The sequence below is a fragment of the Chinchilla lanigera genome, unplaced genomic scaffold, assembly GCF_000276665.1.
Source record: "Chinchilla lanigera isolate Chin_1 unplaced genomic scaffold, ChiLan1.0 scaffold00022, whole genome shotgun sequence".
Taxonomy (NCBI): Eukaryota; Metazoa; Chordata; class Mammalia; order Rodentia; family Chinchillidae; genus Chinchilla; species Chinchilla lanigera.
The window spans coordinates 15,315,858-15,332,096 of NW_004955423.1; the positions used below are offsets into that span (position 1 = coordinate 15,315,858).

Sequence of the window (16,239 nt, forward strand, 5' to 3'; positions counted from 1 at the left end):
CGCAGCCCGACGCCCCCCACCCGCCTCGGCGCCGGCGGGCTCTGCTCCTCGCCTCGCAGCGCCCGTCTTCCACTCCCGAAGACTGATCGCAAAGTTGAAGTGGAGGAGGAGGAGGAGGAATTGTGAATGCATAAAGTCCCACTGTTGCGTGTGTGTGTGTGTGTGTGTGTGTGTGTGTGTGTGTGTGTGTGTGTGTCCCTAGGGATTGAACCCAGGGCCTCTGCCCCAGCTCCAGCCCCAGCCTATTTATATTTCGAGGCAGGGCCTTGCTCACTGGCTAACCTGCCCAGGCTGCGCAACCTCCTGCCTCGGCCTCCAGGAGTGCTGGGCTTCCAGGACTGTGCCCTCCCCGCCGGCTTCGCGCCGGGCTTCCTACCCTTCCAAAAGGCGCCTGGGAATACCAGGCCTCCAGAGAGACCTTTCTGCTTGGGACCCCTCGTCTGCCACGTGACGCCCAGGGGCGCTCACTAGGGCTGATCTTAGTCCTTTATCACGCTCAAAAACACCACAAGCAGGGCATGGTGGCGCACGCCTGTAATCCCAGCACTTGGGAGGCTGAGGCAGGAATATCACGGGGAGCTCGAGGCCAGCCTGGGCTCCACAGTGACTTCAAGGCCAGCCTGGACTACAGGGCATGACCCTGTCTCGATAAAACAAAACAAATTAAGAAACCAAACCACAAAGGCAGACTGGCACCGGACAGGTAATCAGCACAGAGGTGACCCTTCCGGCCTGGGCAGTGCGACCCTGGGTGGCACGGGCGGATGCTGGGAGGCCCGGTCCCGACCCCACTCCGCGGGGCCTCTCCGGACAGCCCTCCTCTGCGCCGTGGCCGGTCCTGCAGCCCCCAACTCCCTTCCGCCCTAACCGGCCGACCCGCCCTCTCCTCCCGGCCACCCGGGGCCTCCGCCCTTCACGGAAGACAGGTGCTGCCCAGCGGCTGCCCAGCCTCCTCTGCCAGCTCCACAGCCTTCGCCTTAGGCAGCCGCGGGCCGTGGCCAACCCCGCCCTCGCGCGCCCCCCAGCGGCGGAGCAGGGCAGCGGGCCCAGGGCCTCAAGGCTGCCGGGGCGCCAAGCCCAGCTCCAGGGTGGGGCAGACCGAGAAGGCCTGCAGGCGGAATTCCTGCAGAAAGTGAAACCCTGTTTTGTGTTCCCTTAACAACACAGTAGAGGCTGCAGCCGCGGGTGGTGGTGCAGGCATGTAATCCCAGCACTCCGGAGGCTGAGACAGGAGGATGGCCCTGAGTGTGAGGCCAGCCGCAGCTACACAGCAAGACTCTGAAAAAAAAAAAAAAAATCTGGCAAATTTTGTACGGAGGAGTTTATTTAGTTCACAATCGAGGTGCCCAAGGACCGCTCCGAGGATCCCTGGCAGAGCCTCAGGATGGCATGGGCAGTGCCCGCTCCGGCTTGCAGTCCGGGACAACCCTTGGCCACGCTGGGGACTCTGTGGGCTGTGACTGCCCTCCCCTGCTGCGCTGGGAGCAGCGGGCAGGGACGCAAAGGTAGGTAATGAAAACGGGGTGCGCTCACCAATGTAAAAGACTGGGTGGCAATGGCAACTCTCGAGAGAAGCTCTGCGCTCCTGGCTTCCATCCACCTGAGTCCCTCCTCCCTCCCCCGCTCCCTTCCCTCCTTCCCTCTTTCTTTCTTGGCCCTGGGGTTGAGCCCAGGGAGCTCCGTCCCCAACCCCACCTGTCTTCTTACTTTGAAACGGGGTCTTGGTTACTCTTCTTGCTGAGACAAAGTGCTGGCTGCCCGAAGTGAAGGAGGAAAGGTTGGGGCTCCGGTTCAGCTCCTGCAGCAGGAGTGGCAGAGGAGGCGCAGCGGGGCGGTCACGCAGGAGGGCGGGCAGGGGGCGGGCAGGAGAGAGAACAGGAGGGAGGGCAGGGGGCGGGCAGGGGTGAGGGCAAGGGTGAGAGAGGGGTGGGCAGGGGGGAGGGCAGGGGAGGGGCAGGGGAAGGGCAGGGGAGGGGCAGGGGAAGGGCAGGAGGAGGCAGGGAGATAGCGCTGTGCCAGGCACAGACTGGGAGCCGGGCGGCCCTGCCGAGGGAAGGAGACTCGAGCCCCAGAGGCCGCACCAGGTCACCTCCCCACCCCCCGACCCGCCCCTGCACCCCCCACCCCGCTGAACGCCTTGCTCCCCGCCCCTGCCAGGCCGAGCCTCCGGGCTCCGGGACGCAGGGCCAAACCCGGCAGGCTCCACGGCGCCCACGTCCTGCGTCTCTAGGAGCCCGCTGAGGGGCAGCAAGCGGTGCCCGGTAAACGCGTGAGCCAGGCCGGGCCGCCGCCAGCGCGGGGAGCGGGTGCAGCCTTGGGCGCCCGCGTTTAACTAAGGACGGACACACAGGGTCCCCGCGGAAAGCGCCGCCTCTCCTTCCTTGCGTGAAACCCGCGTCCGGCCTGTGCAGACGGGGAAGGCCGAGCAGAGCGGAGGCTGGGAAGCAGCGCGAGCCGGAGGACGAGGACATGGGCAGCGCTCAGCGAGGGCACTCAAGGGCCCGACCCCAGCACAGGCTGCAGGGACGGCAGCGGGTCAGGACGCAGAAAGCTGAGGGAGCTGCGCGGCTAGATCCCCGCTCCGCCCCGCCCCACCCTCCATCCAGACAGGAAAAGCCTCCACCTGATTTTGCACGATTTGCACGTTAAGTAATATATTTTGTTTATATGTTTAATTTTAAAACTTTAAAAAAAGCAGCTAAGCCGGGTGTGGTGGTGCACGCCTGAAATCACAGCCCTGGGAAGGCTGAGGCAGGAGGATCGCTGTGACATAGTGAGTTCAAGGCCAGTCTGTAGTACACAGCCACACCCTGTTTCAAAAAGGGGGGGGGAGGCTAAGCTAGGTGTGGGGGGCACATGCATGCCTATCGCCCTAGTACTTGGAGGCTGAGGGAGAAGGATTACAAGTTCAACGGCCAACATAATGAGACCCTGCATCCCCATCAAAAGGAGCTGGGTGCGCTGCTCAGTGGTAGAACATTTTATTTTATTATTTTTTGTTTGTTTTTCTCCAGTACCGGGAACTGAACTCACGACCTTGCACTTGCCAGGCAGGCGCTTTGCCGCTGAGCTAAATCCCCAGCCCCAGTGGTAGAACATTTTAGAAGCACATAACACTCTGGGTTCGACAGGCACCCCCCCACACACACACACACATAAAAGCCTAAAACTCAACCTGTATCTATACAGTATATACTTAATTGCTCTTAAGTATTTCTCAGCAGATCCCAATTAGGTCCAGGTGAACCCTTTCTGCCACCTGCCATGCAGTGCCATCCCCGAGGGCACTCAGCAAGGGGCGATGCAAAAGGAGCAGTGGGGTGTCCGAGAGCGGCATCGCGGGCTCCCCAACACGCTCACGTTTCACTTTTACTGCCGGAAACACGCGATCCCAACCCCGGCACTCTGCCTCTGCTCCCCGCAGACCGTCCCTCCCTCCGCATCTGTGCAGAGAACACGGTACAGCCGGCTCCAACGCCCGCAGCTCAGCCTTCGTGTGCGCTCCTCTCTGGCTGGAAGCTCTCAGAGCAAGGGGCTAAAGACGCAGCTGCAGCTCTGCACTCAGACAAAAGCATTGTGTAAAACATGCAGTGTAAAGCGGGTGCAGTTGCACACGCCTGTAATCCCACCACTCACGAGGCTGAGGCAGGAGGATCACTGTCGGAGACCAGTTGGGCTACACAGTGCGTTCAAGGCCAGCCTGAACTATACAGTGAGATCCTGTCTCAAAAAAAGCGAAAGACTGAAAAAAAAGCAGTCTATCACCAAGATGTACCATCGTTTTTTTATTTGGCAATAGTAGAGACACATCCATGTCATAGTGCTCATTTTGGCTACAGAGCCAGTGCTATGTTTTCTGCAAGTGCAGGGCTTCACTTTTACATAATGTTCAGTGCTTACATTTTAAGAAACAGACACTATTTACTGACACAGCCAAGTGAAGCTAAAACATGGTTGTTCCAAAATTAAACAAAACAGTAACACAATATACTGGTCATCAGGAAAAAGGGCGGGTGTCCTTATTTCCATTATGACATGATGGATACATTGTTCAATTTCATACATATTTCTTAATCTGATTCATCCAAGTAAAAACACAAAAGATCTGAATTCAGCCTAATTCTTTTTTTGTTTTTTTTTTTTTCTCCAGTACCGGGAATCGAACTCAACCTCGTGCTTACCAGGCAGGCGCTGTGCCACTGAGCTAAATCCCCAGTCCCTCAGCCTAATTCTTACAATCACTTTGCAATTTCCATCCCAAATGATTTCTGAACACCTGTTCACACCGAAATAAAAGTGAACGACAAACATGATTTAAATTTGGTTGAGAAAGGTCATGGGGAAAGATATTAATATTACTTTGGCATTTCTATTTCCTAGGCCTCAAGAAATGATAACTAAAGTTCGTCTGGAAATTAACTTAAAAGGTTACATCTTCAGGCAAGAAAACGTTTCTCAATACTTGTGACAGTCAGATAATTCAAGGAACAGGTTCCCAGTAAATGAACACGAACAAAAACCGCTATTCCAGAAGAGAAAGTTCTCTGGAGCAGACTCCAACAATATGGAGAACGCAGTTTCTCCTTACAAAGGTAGCTGTGTTTTCACATTTAATAAGCATATTGCTGACCTCTGGGAAGGAAGACTGACCTTGTTAGTTAACAGAAGTATAGGGGCACTAGATTCGGAAAAGGAAGTATCAGACATGAAGCACATGAACCTTTGCTTGTTCCTCCAGAGATGATGAAAGCGTCACCTTCCCAGGACAGACTCGGGGCCTCTGGCTCCTAACTGGGGGGCCGGGGGGGGGGAGCACGATTTTCTGATGGCACCACTGGGAGCCTGAAGGCTCTAGGCTACTTTAATTGTTTTTATTTTGTAAAGCATCGCTTTTGTTGTTTAATCTAACTTTTTAAGGCAAATGAAAAACGGGTCTGTCTCAAGCACCCTTCTGCAGTCAGAAAAGTTCTTTTCAGGAAGATGTCTCCTTAAAAAAAAAAAAAAATTAATAAACTGGGTGTGGTGGCGCACACCTATAATCCCAGCACTCAGGAGGTGGAGGCAGGAGGATCACTGTGAGTTCGAGGGTAGCCTGGGCTACATACAGTGAGTTCAAGGCTAGCCTGAACTGCATAGTGAGACCCTGTCTCAAAAAAAAAAGAAAGTGAAAAGAAGAAAGGAGGCGGAGAAGGAAAAGAAGGAGAGGAAGAAGAGGAAGAGAAAGAAGAAGCAAAGAAATTAAAAGAAATATAAAAGAAAAAAAACACAAAATAAAAATCCACCTTCTAGAAAGTCACTTATCTGATAGAATAAATTCCCCGCAGTTATCTTATATAGAAGCAGCAGCATTATTAAATAGTGCAACTCTCCAAGTGATTTCAAACAGTATCTTTCTCAAATAAAAAAAATGAAATTTACTCACAGCTTCGTTTATAAAAGCACAGCATAAAACATTTAGCCCTGAAATGAGTGAGCTAAAAGCAGTGATTGTCCTGCCTGCACGGTGGTGGGACTGAGAATGTGTGTGTGAGTGTGTGTGTGTTTCATTCAAGGCCAGTGACAGCTCAACAAGGTCAAAATAGCTAACCAATGAAAAGCAAAGCATTACATAATGGAACTTTTCATTTTGGTACTTCTAATCACACTCCTCCATCAGTAAGAACCGAGTAGGAAATTGTTAAAACACTGTGTAAGAAAAGTCAGGGCTGGGTGTGGCGGTGTACTCCTGTAATCCCAGCACTCAGGAGGCTGAGGCAGGTGGACCACCATGTGTTCAAGGCCAGCCTGGGCTACACAGTGAGCTCAAAGCCAGCCTGAACTACCAAGCAAGACCCTGTCTCAAATAAAACAAAAGCAAAACAAACAATAAGAAAATGTCGAGGAGCTACACATTCCAAAACAACTAGAATAGCACTTCATAGTGTAATTTCTAATCTATACAGTACATTCGAAACTGCATGATTCTCAATGCTATACCTTGCAGTCACTTTACTAACGGTGGCACACGCATAAACTTAAAATCTTAGAAAGTAAACCTTTCTCCACTTTTTCTACTCCGTTCATTAGTCAGAAACTAGGCACTTTAATCTAAAAATACATTTTTAAAAAATGCTTTCTAGACCCTTCTGTGTCACTCACTTCTAAAATGAATAAAGCCCACTTTAGGAGCAAAATCGACAATCTCCTCCATCACTTGGCTGAGCCGCTCAGAGTGGGATCATAATTTAGAAGCAGAATTAATGCAGCTCCCGAGTAGCTAATATACCCTGAAGAGTAGTCTCACAAGAACAACCCATTTGCTCATATTTTTATCATAAAGACACAAAATATACTTTCGTACCATTAAAAATACTGTATTCTATATCAGAGGAGAAAAAAGAGCCTTCCCTAAAACCTCTCCATGATCCAAAGTATGAATATTTTTAAAATATGGGCATAATCTGACAAACTCCAGTGGGCGGAACTCTGTGGTCAGCTCCAGGGCCGTGCTGCGGCAGGAGAAAGGAGAAATTAGCTTAATATCTCTAAGTTTAGTATCTTCAGCTGTTGGGAGTCAGTCTCAAAATTCATTCAAAAAGGGTAAAATTTTAATTGCCTTTCTTAATAAACAAATATTCTATTTTAAATCAATATTCATTCAAGAGAAAAGATTATATGAAAAGATCAAGCACTTGGGTCTCTCCAGTGTAGCTTCTAAGACCAAGAAGTAAGAGTTTGAAAACTACGGTTAATCTAACATAAAGTTGTAAACTGTAAACTTCTGGGTGTCAGTTCATTTAAATGGTTCACAACGATACTCAGTGTTACAATTTCCTTGATAAAAATACGTAAGTGCACAAACAATAGCTAAGCAGTACATAGGATACATCACAGCTGCCTAAATCTAGTTAGACAATGCGCAAGGTTCCAGGGAACTGCGCTTTCGGGCAGTTTACGTGCGCGCACGCGGGGTCGCCTCCTCCCGCAGGTGTGGTCGTGGCAGCAGCGGCCACAGCATGTGTTTTCAAGGTGCACAGCACAGACACAGCTTCTGAGAGTCACACGGAACAGCCAGCCTGAGAGGACACATCAACTAACGCCGAGCGCTGGCCTCGCTCAAGCACTCACTACTCCTGTTAATACACACATTTCCCGACTTAAATGACTCCGGGAAGGTGATGGGAAGTCCCGGATACACGACCCAGACTCAGCGACGGGAGTTCCGTTTACCAGTGGGTTAGTCGCTCCTCCGCACTCGACCTTTTCCGCTTCCCTGAGTCCAGCCGCACCGACCCTGTTATCCTGTAACGCTTGCTGCAAGTCAGGTTACCTTCAGATACTGTCCCGCCCCCACCCTGAGCGTCGCGGTTCTCACTGTGCTTTGGCCTCCACCAGCCCCGCGGACACCAGGTGGCCGTGGCCGCCCATGCAGCCGCTGGCGTGGCGCAGCGCGTCGGCGCCCAGGTGGGCCAGGAGCAGCTCGGTGCGGCGCAGCAGCAGCTGCAGCAGGTCCTCGGCCAGCGCCTCGACGCTGGAGTAGCGCACCTTCTCGAAGTCGAAGATGTCTCTAAGGAAGAACAGGACCTGGTTCTGGAAAAGGACACAGAGCAGACGGGCATCGGTGAGACCAAACCCTACGCGACCAACTCGGGAGCAGGGCATCCGAGGTCCCGCGGCTTTCAGAGCTCGGCGGGAAAGTGATCTTCGACAAGATTGTAAGTTTTCTGGGTCCAATTTTAAAATTTTCTGTAAAGAAAGGGACAATACCACCCATCCTACTTCCTACTCAGGGCTGACGGGAAGATGAAAAACCAGCCTCTCCGCAGCGCCTGCAGCCCTTCCCGTCACGTGCCTCCAAGCCTGGGCCCCCGGGGGAACCAGCTGCCCCCCGCGATCACAGAGAACTCTGAAAGGTGCCCCTCTGCACAAAAACTACAGAAAGGAAAAATAATCTCCGGTCTCAGGTCAGTGGGAGAGCTTAGCATCTCCCCCGTGAGGTCATCCGATGCTGAAACGCACTGTAAGCGTGCTGCGCTCTACCCGGTCGTGGTCTCAGCTCTGACGCCAGGGCGTCATTCCAAGGGGGAAACAGGGCCATTTAACTCCTGTCCTTCAGAGACAAACGGCGCTAAGTCCCGAGAAGGCCCAGCTCACAGGTGCACGGGCTTTATACATGGGGAGGCATCGCCAGCAACCAGCGGCCAAGGGCCCTCGCTTTCCAGAGGCAGAGAAAGAGGAGCAAAGGATGACTGACCCGAGCCAGGCCTGCCCACGACAGGCTCGGCAAGCCGGGAGCTCCGCGGGAGTTGCACCAACACGTGCACAAGGGCACAGCCACACGGCCACCTTGCACTTCCACCGTGAATGGTGCGGGGAAACATCCAAACCGGCAAGCGCACCCCCAGTCAGGAGTACTTTTCTTATTCGCTCCTCAAACTCGGCTCAAACCGAAGATGATTAACTAACAACTCTGGTAAGCGGGGGGGGGCAGTGCAAGGAGCTGCACCTTGTGCTTGGCGAGCTAACTCCTGACAGCAGCACGCTTCCTCAGACTCCCATGTACCTCCCCGACATGGGTTCTGTCACGCATGTCACGTGACCCAGGACCTGATCCTGCATCGCCGTGTGCGTGACACAGGCTGGTGCTCACTGCTTACAAACCCGCGTCCAGGTGCGAAGAACAAACTGCAGTGAAGTGACCCTGGTACAGCAAGGCCCCGAGACAGTGACCGAGCTGACGGGGCGCGGGGCTTGGTGGCTCAAGTCCAGGATACGGCACTACGTCGACTGTAGAAAGCCCTGGTCCATCACAGTGACAGAGGGGTTACAAAATGTCACTAATTGGGCTGGGGATTTAGCTCAGCGGCAAAAGCGCCTGCCTGGCAAGCGTAAGGTCGTGAGTGAGTTCAGTTCCCGGTACCAGAGAAAAACCAAAAATAAATAAATAAATAAATAAATAAATAAATAAACAAAATGTCACTAATTTAGTACCGGCATTTAAACACCGGACCTAGGTGACTTTTATAACTTTTTTTTTTTTGAGATGAGGTCTCTGTGTAGTTCAGGCTGGCCTTGAACTCATTATGTAGCCCAGACTGCCCTTGAACTTGTGACGATACTTCTGCCTCAGCCTCCCTCCCAAGTGCTGAGATTTCAGTTGTGTGCTACCACTCCTGGGCTCTAATTTCACCTTTAAGTAATACTTTTAAATAAATTCTTCTATGAAAACAAAAGTAAAACAGAATAAAACCTTGTCCACTTTTCGATTTAGAAAAAAATAACCAATGATTCAATGATGAACATACCTTAAAGAAACAACATAAGTCATAGAGGGAATTTCTAGGACCCAAAAAGCCCCAGGCCAGGACAGGGCTTATATGCTCACAAATCGCATAAAAATGGGCAAAGAACCCATCTGGGATCTGTTGGGAAATAGAAGAGAATGTGGTTATTTCTATCTTCTTGTACTTCTTCCTCTAGTAGAAAAATTGAAACTGTTACCCATGGTACGACCCATCTCTAGGACCAGAATTGAGCCCAGAACCCTCCCACTGAGCTGTATCCCTAACCTTTTAAAACTGTTTGAGACACAGTGCTGTTAAGTTGCTAAGTGGCTCAGATGGGCTTGACCTTTTGACCCGCCTGCCTCAGCCTCCTAGAGAGCTGGAATTATAGATGTGCACCACCATGCCTGGCTATGACCAACTTTTTCTGAGGGTAAACCAAGGGTCACTCATGAGCCTGCCTATTAAAAAATATAATACATGCACAAGTAACTTTTAAAGAGTCCAAGAATGTTTTTATGTAGAATTCATATCCCAGCCAACAGTTCCAAATGTGCTGAGTTTTTTCCAGTATCGGTGATTGAATCCGGGGCTTTTACATTAAGTTAAATCCTTAGCCCTTTTTAATTTTTTATTTTGAAACAGAGTCTTTCGAATTCACTAAGTTGCCTGGGCTGGGCTTGAACCTGTATTTCTCCTGCCTCAGCCTCCCCAGTGCTAAGATTATAGGCATGTGCCACCACATCTAGCTGAAAGGTTATTTCTTTAAGGGTATTTTTACCTCTTAAAAATGTGACTGACCCAAAATGCTTAGGGATTAAAGTATTACCAGTCTACAACCTAACACTCCCTGTGTCTCACGTGCACCTTACACAGGCAGCCTGAGGACCCTACACGCAGTACCCCCGGCACACTGACACTCCAACTGAGCTGCCCTGTCTGAGACTCTGTGTGAAACTTGTAGCACCAACTGACTCGCAGAACCTTTTGGGTTTTAAAGCATTTCAGATTTTAGATTTTCAAATTAAAAAATATAATACATGCACAAGTAACTTTTAAGAGTCCAAGAATGTTTTTATGTAGAATTCATATCCCAGCCAACAGTTCCAAATGTGCTGAGTTTTAAAGGTTAGGACAGTTTTAAAAGGTTAAGACCCTCAGCCTCTACTTCCTAAACAAATAATCACAGCGCCGGAAACCAGCAGTGACACAAACACAAGCGCCTCTTAGCCCTGTCCCTTTCAGGGGTATTACCACTCCCAGGGTTCCCCCTGAAAGTAGTAACTGAAAAACACTAAAACGAGTCTAAGGTGGAATAATTACTCTTAGAATCCTAGCATTTAATTAAGAAATCCAATGTTAAACATTTAGCTGTATAATCACCTCTTCCTATGGACTATTAGCATATATATTTGTGTCTTAGGAAACTAAGTTTACCAGTAGCTTTCTGATTTCAGGATCTGTCAAGAATCACTTACTGGGGGACCCCACGCTTAAGAGTCTGTCTGTGGGGGTTCGTTTTTATTTTTCAGTCTCCAGGATAATCTTTTAAACCTCACTTAAAAAAAAAAAGATAGCCAGGGGTGGTGGCGGCACACCCGCAATCCTAGAAGTCTAGAAGCGGAGGCAGGAGGACTGCAGCAGTTCAAGGCCAGCCCGGACCACGTAGTGAGAGCCTGGCTCAAAAAACAACAGCAACAGCAAAACGCAGTTATCATTTAATGAATATTTAATACATTCCAGACAATACAGCAGGTCCTGTTCAACTTGCTAAGAGATACCTGCCAAAGTGGGTCACGTTAACATCATCTTAAATATGTAACAAGTGACACCTGAGAAGTAAAAGAACCTGCTCCAAACTGCACATAGCTGGCTAGCGAAGGCTGAAGTCATTAGGCCTGCACCGCAGCTATTCCAGTCTAAGACGTCCTACAGACATTAGAGTTATAAACACCGCCATGCTGGGAATTCAGAGATGGTGTCTGGGAGGAGAAGGCACACTCGGGCAGGGGCTGAGCTCCACAGTGGGGAGATTTATTAAGTACCAAGAACGCCAATGTTCACTGAGAGCCTCCCCAAGTGACTCACAGAGGAGTGGCCATGTGGCCAGGGTCCCCAAAGCAGCAGCTGCAGGTGGGGCCCGGGGAGACATCCGGGCCACCTGCCCTCCCCGAGGCCAGCAGCACACAGCCCTGGCCCGAGGCAGCAGGTAGAGCCCCGACTTCCCAGCCTTTTACACCCGCTCCCTGCCACGTGAGCCAGACGGGGGCCCCAGGCTGCAGAAGGCACCTTACCTTCACCTGCTGCCTTTTCTGTTTCAGCACGGACCAACAACTTGAAGCCACAGCCTAAACACAAGCGGAGGGGAAAAGCGCCGTTAACCTTACAGCTGCGGACATGTGTCACTCACTGCTTTTCACTCAGATTACGGTGCTAAGAAGTGCAAGCGATCATCTACCAAAACGCCAGTCCAGGCTCCTTGTTCTGTTCGTGAACACATTTAAAGTTAAACACGAAGCCATTAAGGGAAAAAGGCTGCATTTTATTTTTTGTACTTATTTACTTTGAGGGGTACCGGGAAGCAAACTCAGGACCTTGCACTTGCCAGGCAGGCGCTGGGCCACTGAGCTGCATCCCCGGCCCCAGGCTGAGCTTAGCACCAGGGGCTGAGCGGCCACTGTGTGATTCTCAAGAGGTCTTACTCTGTTACCGTGGGGAAGGTGAAAATACACGCATGCAGAGCACACGAATGAATGTTCTAGGCGTAATAATGAAGTCAGAGTACTTCTTCCTTCAAGAACCGTATTGCTGAAATATTTGTGGATCGAGTTAAGACTTTTATTGAAGATCTAAGAAATTACAAGCCTGACGGGACAATAAAGAGCAAAATTTCTTTGGGAGATCCAGAAGAGATACAACCTTCTTCTCACACGACCCACTCTGACTAGGGTCACTACTCCGTCAGTTACAGACAAGAAGAACAAGTAGATTTTAATGATTAAAACATATCTTAATTCAGGAAAACGTGGATTTATTAAAAATGCTTTAAATTTTAATATTAGGAAGTTCCAAAATATTTTGAAACTGCTGATTGGTACATTTTTATTGGTTTTTGTTCGTTTGTAGTTTTGAGACAGGGACTTGTTTTGGCTGGCCTTAAACTGACGGCAATCCTCCTGTCTCAGCCTCCTAAGTTTTGGATTACAGGTGTGTGCCGTCATGCCCACCCAGAATACTTTTAAAAAGCATTCAAACTTCATTTAAACATGATACCCACCCACCCTTATTTCTAGGTGCACACGCAGGGTATAAGACAAACAAATTTCAATATAAAAAGAAATGGAAACTGAAAATCTAAAAGTGTAAAGTATACTTTATACTTTAAAAGTATAAAGTATGGTTTACACCAGTCATATTTTTGCACCTACTTTTTCTCACCTACTTTTTGACAGTATTTAGACACGTGACTTTTGGGACTTTCCTCCTTAGAACACATACCGCCATTTTTAAACACTGTAACTGCTGTATTTCAGCTAGGTCATTCAGCCATTCCTGTCACAGATGGTGTTTGTCAGGCCTGCACTAATCTGAGCCTGAGTTTCTGTAGAGACCTAAGAAATCCGCAGTCCCACGGGACAAGGGTTGGGTGGCCAAAAGGAGAATTTCTCATCAACACGTCAAACACTGTTCATCTCTGATGAGCCCGTTTCCACACTAGTCACCCCACGGGGAGGTGCGCAGTGTGTGTAAGTCTTACTCCCCTACTTCCGACCACTTCTCATCCAATTTAAATGGCTAAGCTAGGTAAATCAGCACTTACAGTTTTCTTGAAGGAAGACTTTATCCAGCGATTATTTACTACGTCCTGTATGGACACAGGTGGGTTTTCTAAATCTTCAAAGGAATCCATTAATATAAAGTCCAGAACAACATCATAAAAATTTAGATTCTTCACCTGCATTAAGTTGTGAATTAAAAACAAATTATTAGTATAGAAAGCTGAAATAAAATCTGAGCCAGGGCTTCATACTTTGTAACAGTAGGGTTTGTTGTTGTTGTTAAATCAGATTATATTTCTGATAAAAAAGAGGAAGAGAAGACATCACCGCTGGGAAGTTCATTCAGTCCACATGGCAGGGCTCCGTCCCAGGTCCCAGACTCTCCCTCCTCTCCCTTACAGCCCTGTCACCTCTGTCCGCCTCTGCCAGGTCTCACTCCCCACGCCGCGCCTACGGAGCTGGAACAGGTCTAGGGCACACTGGAGGCCTAGGCACAGCGCGCTAAGGGACCGCACAAGCCCCAGTTACAGACTCCGAGCAGCGCAAACTAGGAGCGGGAAGGTGCCAGAGGTGGGCTGCGCTGGAGGTCGGAGCGGCTTCCTCAGGCTCCCAGGGGAGGAAACGCCCGCCAGAGGCTTCCAGGCAAGAAGGAACAGGGTGCTGAATTCAAAGTGAGCCATAGAGCTCCGCCCCACAGGGCGTAAGATCGGTGGGAAACAAGAAGGGAGGGCCGGGCCCTCAGGCTGTGCCCGATTCCACTTCACTCTCCGCCACGGGGCGGCTGTGACTGCGGATGGAGGCACGTGACCACCCTCTCTTAAAGGCCCCGTGGGATCAAGCGTGGCGCTGCACACCTGTAACGCAGGCACTCTCCGAGCCAGGCAAGAAGAGTGCAAGTTCTGGTGCAGCCTGGCAATTTGGCAATACCTCGACTCAACAGAGTACTCAAGAAAAAGAAAAGCTGGGGGAGCTCCGCGGGACGCCTGACTTCCGGGCTGGCCGGCGGCGGAACAGTAGCATCCTCCGCCAGTGGGAGGTTACCAGGTGGAGAGGGGCAGCTGTACTCCGAGAGAGGAGCGCAGGGGATCAGGGTCGACGTGACAGAAGGCTTCAGAGCACAGACAGAAAGGCAAGGCCGAGAAGGCAGGACGCGGCCTGCCCGCCAACGCTCATGCGAAAGGCCGAGCCCCAGCACCAGGTGAGCCTGAGAGCCGGCCCGAGGATGACAGCAGCCAGCAGCCGCAGCTGAGGAGGAAGCCGCAGCCTGCAGGCCAGAAGCCCAGCGCGGGGATTCACTCTGGAACGACTCCTGCAGGGCAGGCGTGCAGAAGAAACGCCCTCGCCAGGTCTTCCAGTACTGTAACAGGACCTACGTTTGAGACAGGGCCATCGCACCTCAGGGTCCCTGGGGACACTGCCACCTGGCTGGATGGGACAGAGCCACCTGAGGCCACCAAGGGAGGGGAAGGGCCAGTCAGAGAGCCCGGGAAGTTCCAGCAGCAGGGCCCCAGGCTTGCGGCTCGCTCAGAAGCCAGTCTGCTGCGCGAGCCCGCCCAGTGGCTTCACTGGTTCCCCTCGCTGCCCTGTCCAGCTGCAGCTCAGAAGCCAGCGCCGCGTTCCCCACTCTCCGGAGTCACCCGCCACGCCTGGGAGCGGGACCCGGCCTCTGCAGCCAGCCTGTGGGCCCCCGGGCTCGCTGGAGACAGCAGTGGCTCCCAGGTACACAGGGGGACAGCCGTAATCAGCTTCTGGAGGGGCACAGCCCGGCCTCAGCCACACTGCGCCCGCCACACCCGTGGGCTCCGGGCACCAGGGTGCTGCACAGACACTGCACACCAGCGCGTGGGCAGGGAGCTCTGGGACTCATCTTCCCTTTTTCCTTTTGTTTCTTTCTTCTTTCTTTTTCTATTTTTTCCCTTTTCTCTATTTGCACTTACTTTTTTATTCTTTAATTGGATTCTCTTCTCTCCTTTCTCACCTTCCCTTTCTTTTGTGTATCTTGCTTCTTCCATTTTCCCTTTTCCCACCCCTGCCACATTTTATTCCTCTTGCGCTTAACCTTTCCGCACACTTAGCATTGTGCTTTACATTCTGACTGCCATCTCTTTTCCGTGTTAATGGCGGCACAGCTGTTGCTTTTAACTGGTCACTGCCACATGTCGGTATCTGGCTTGTCTCTGCCGTCATCGTCTCCGCAGTTTCTTTCCTCCCCGGAGTGGCACTGGGGACGGAGCCCTCGACAGACGGCTGGTCAGTAAGGAGCAGCTCACAGAAGAGTGCAGAGGTGAGAGATGCACAGAGCGGGAGAAGCACGAAGCACAAGGCAAGGGAACGCCTCCGAAGTCCAGGCTGAAGGCAAGGACGTCCAAATGCACGAATTCCAGACACAGAGTTCAAAACCGACTGACGACCTCAAACAGGAACAGCTGAGTACAGTAAGGCAGGCGACGAAAACACGGAGAAACTCAGTGAAGAGTAAGAGATTCTAAACAAGAACCGAACACGAATCTTGGAAATGAAAAGCTCAGGAAGTCAAATTAAGAACTAACCAATGGACTGGATCACACAGAAGACAGAATCTGAGCTTGGAGACAAGGCTGATGAATTATCACACACAGAGCATTATACAGAAAAAGATGTCAGAGAAGAGGAAGAAAACATCCAAGAACTCTGGGACGCTGTTAAAAGACCAAAACTATGAAATTTTGGCGTAGAGGAGAGTGGTAAGGTACAGACTGAAGGCACAGAAATCTACTCAGTCAGTGGCTGGGGTGTGCATGGGGGTAAGGCACCTGTGCAGGGTTATAAGGGCTGGGGCTCAATTCTTAGAGAAGGAAAGACGGAGGGGCTGGGGATTTAGCTCAGCGGCACAGCGCCTGCCTCACAAGCGCAAGGTCGTGAGTTTGATTCCCAGTACCGGAAAGAAAAGAAAAGAGAAGGAAAGAGGAGAGAGGGAGGGAAGGAAGGGAGGAGGAGGAGGAGGAGAAGAGGAAGAAAGGGAGCGGGCAGGTATAGATGGATGGATAGATGGATGGATGGATGGATGGACAGATCTATTCAGTGAGATAAAACCAGAAAACTCCCCAAACCTTGGGAAAGATACAGGCATCCAGTGCAGGGGGCATTTAGAATCTCCAACAGGCCTGACCAGAAAACACCCGCCCACATCACGTCACAGTTAAAAGGTCAAGAGTACA

General features: G+C 50.9%; 1 protein-coding gene and 1 long non-coding RNA gene across 5 annotated transcripts in view; one reads left to right on the plus strand and one right to left on the minus strand.

Annotated features, from left to right (window-relative positions):
- Positions 1-643: 643 nt before the first annotated feature.
- Positions 644-5,005, plus strand: LOC106148532. Its single transcript, XR_001234071.1, has 3 exons — positions 644-1,505; positions 2,351-2,649; positions 4,151-5,005. It is a non-coding gene; the product is annotated as an uncharacterized LOC106148532 (long non-coding RNA).
- Positions 5,006-5,798: 793 nt separating this feature from the next.
- The window catches only part of Fam73a (family with sequence similarity 73, member A), a gene marked incomplete at its 3' end in the record, with an annotated part of 84,704 nt that continues 74,263 nt past the window's right edge, over positions 5,799-16,239 (minus strand). For all 4 annotated transcript variants that reach the window (XM_005385215.2, XM_005385214.2, XM_005385213.2 and 1 more), the window contains 4 exon segments: positions 5,799-7,569; positions 9,285-9,401; positions 11,558-11,611; positions 13,084-13,218. In XM_005385215.2, the coding sequence (XP_005385272.1) occupies positions 7,351-7,569; positions 9,285-9,401; positions 11,558-11,611; positions 13,084-13,218 (525 nt within the window).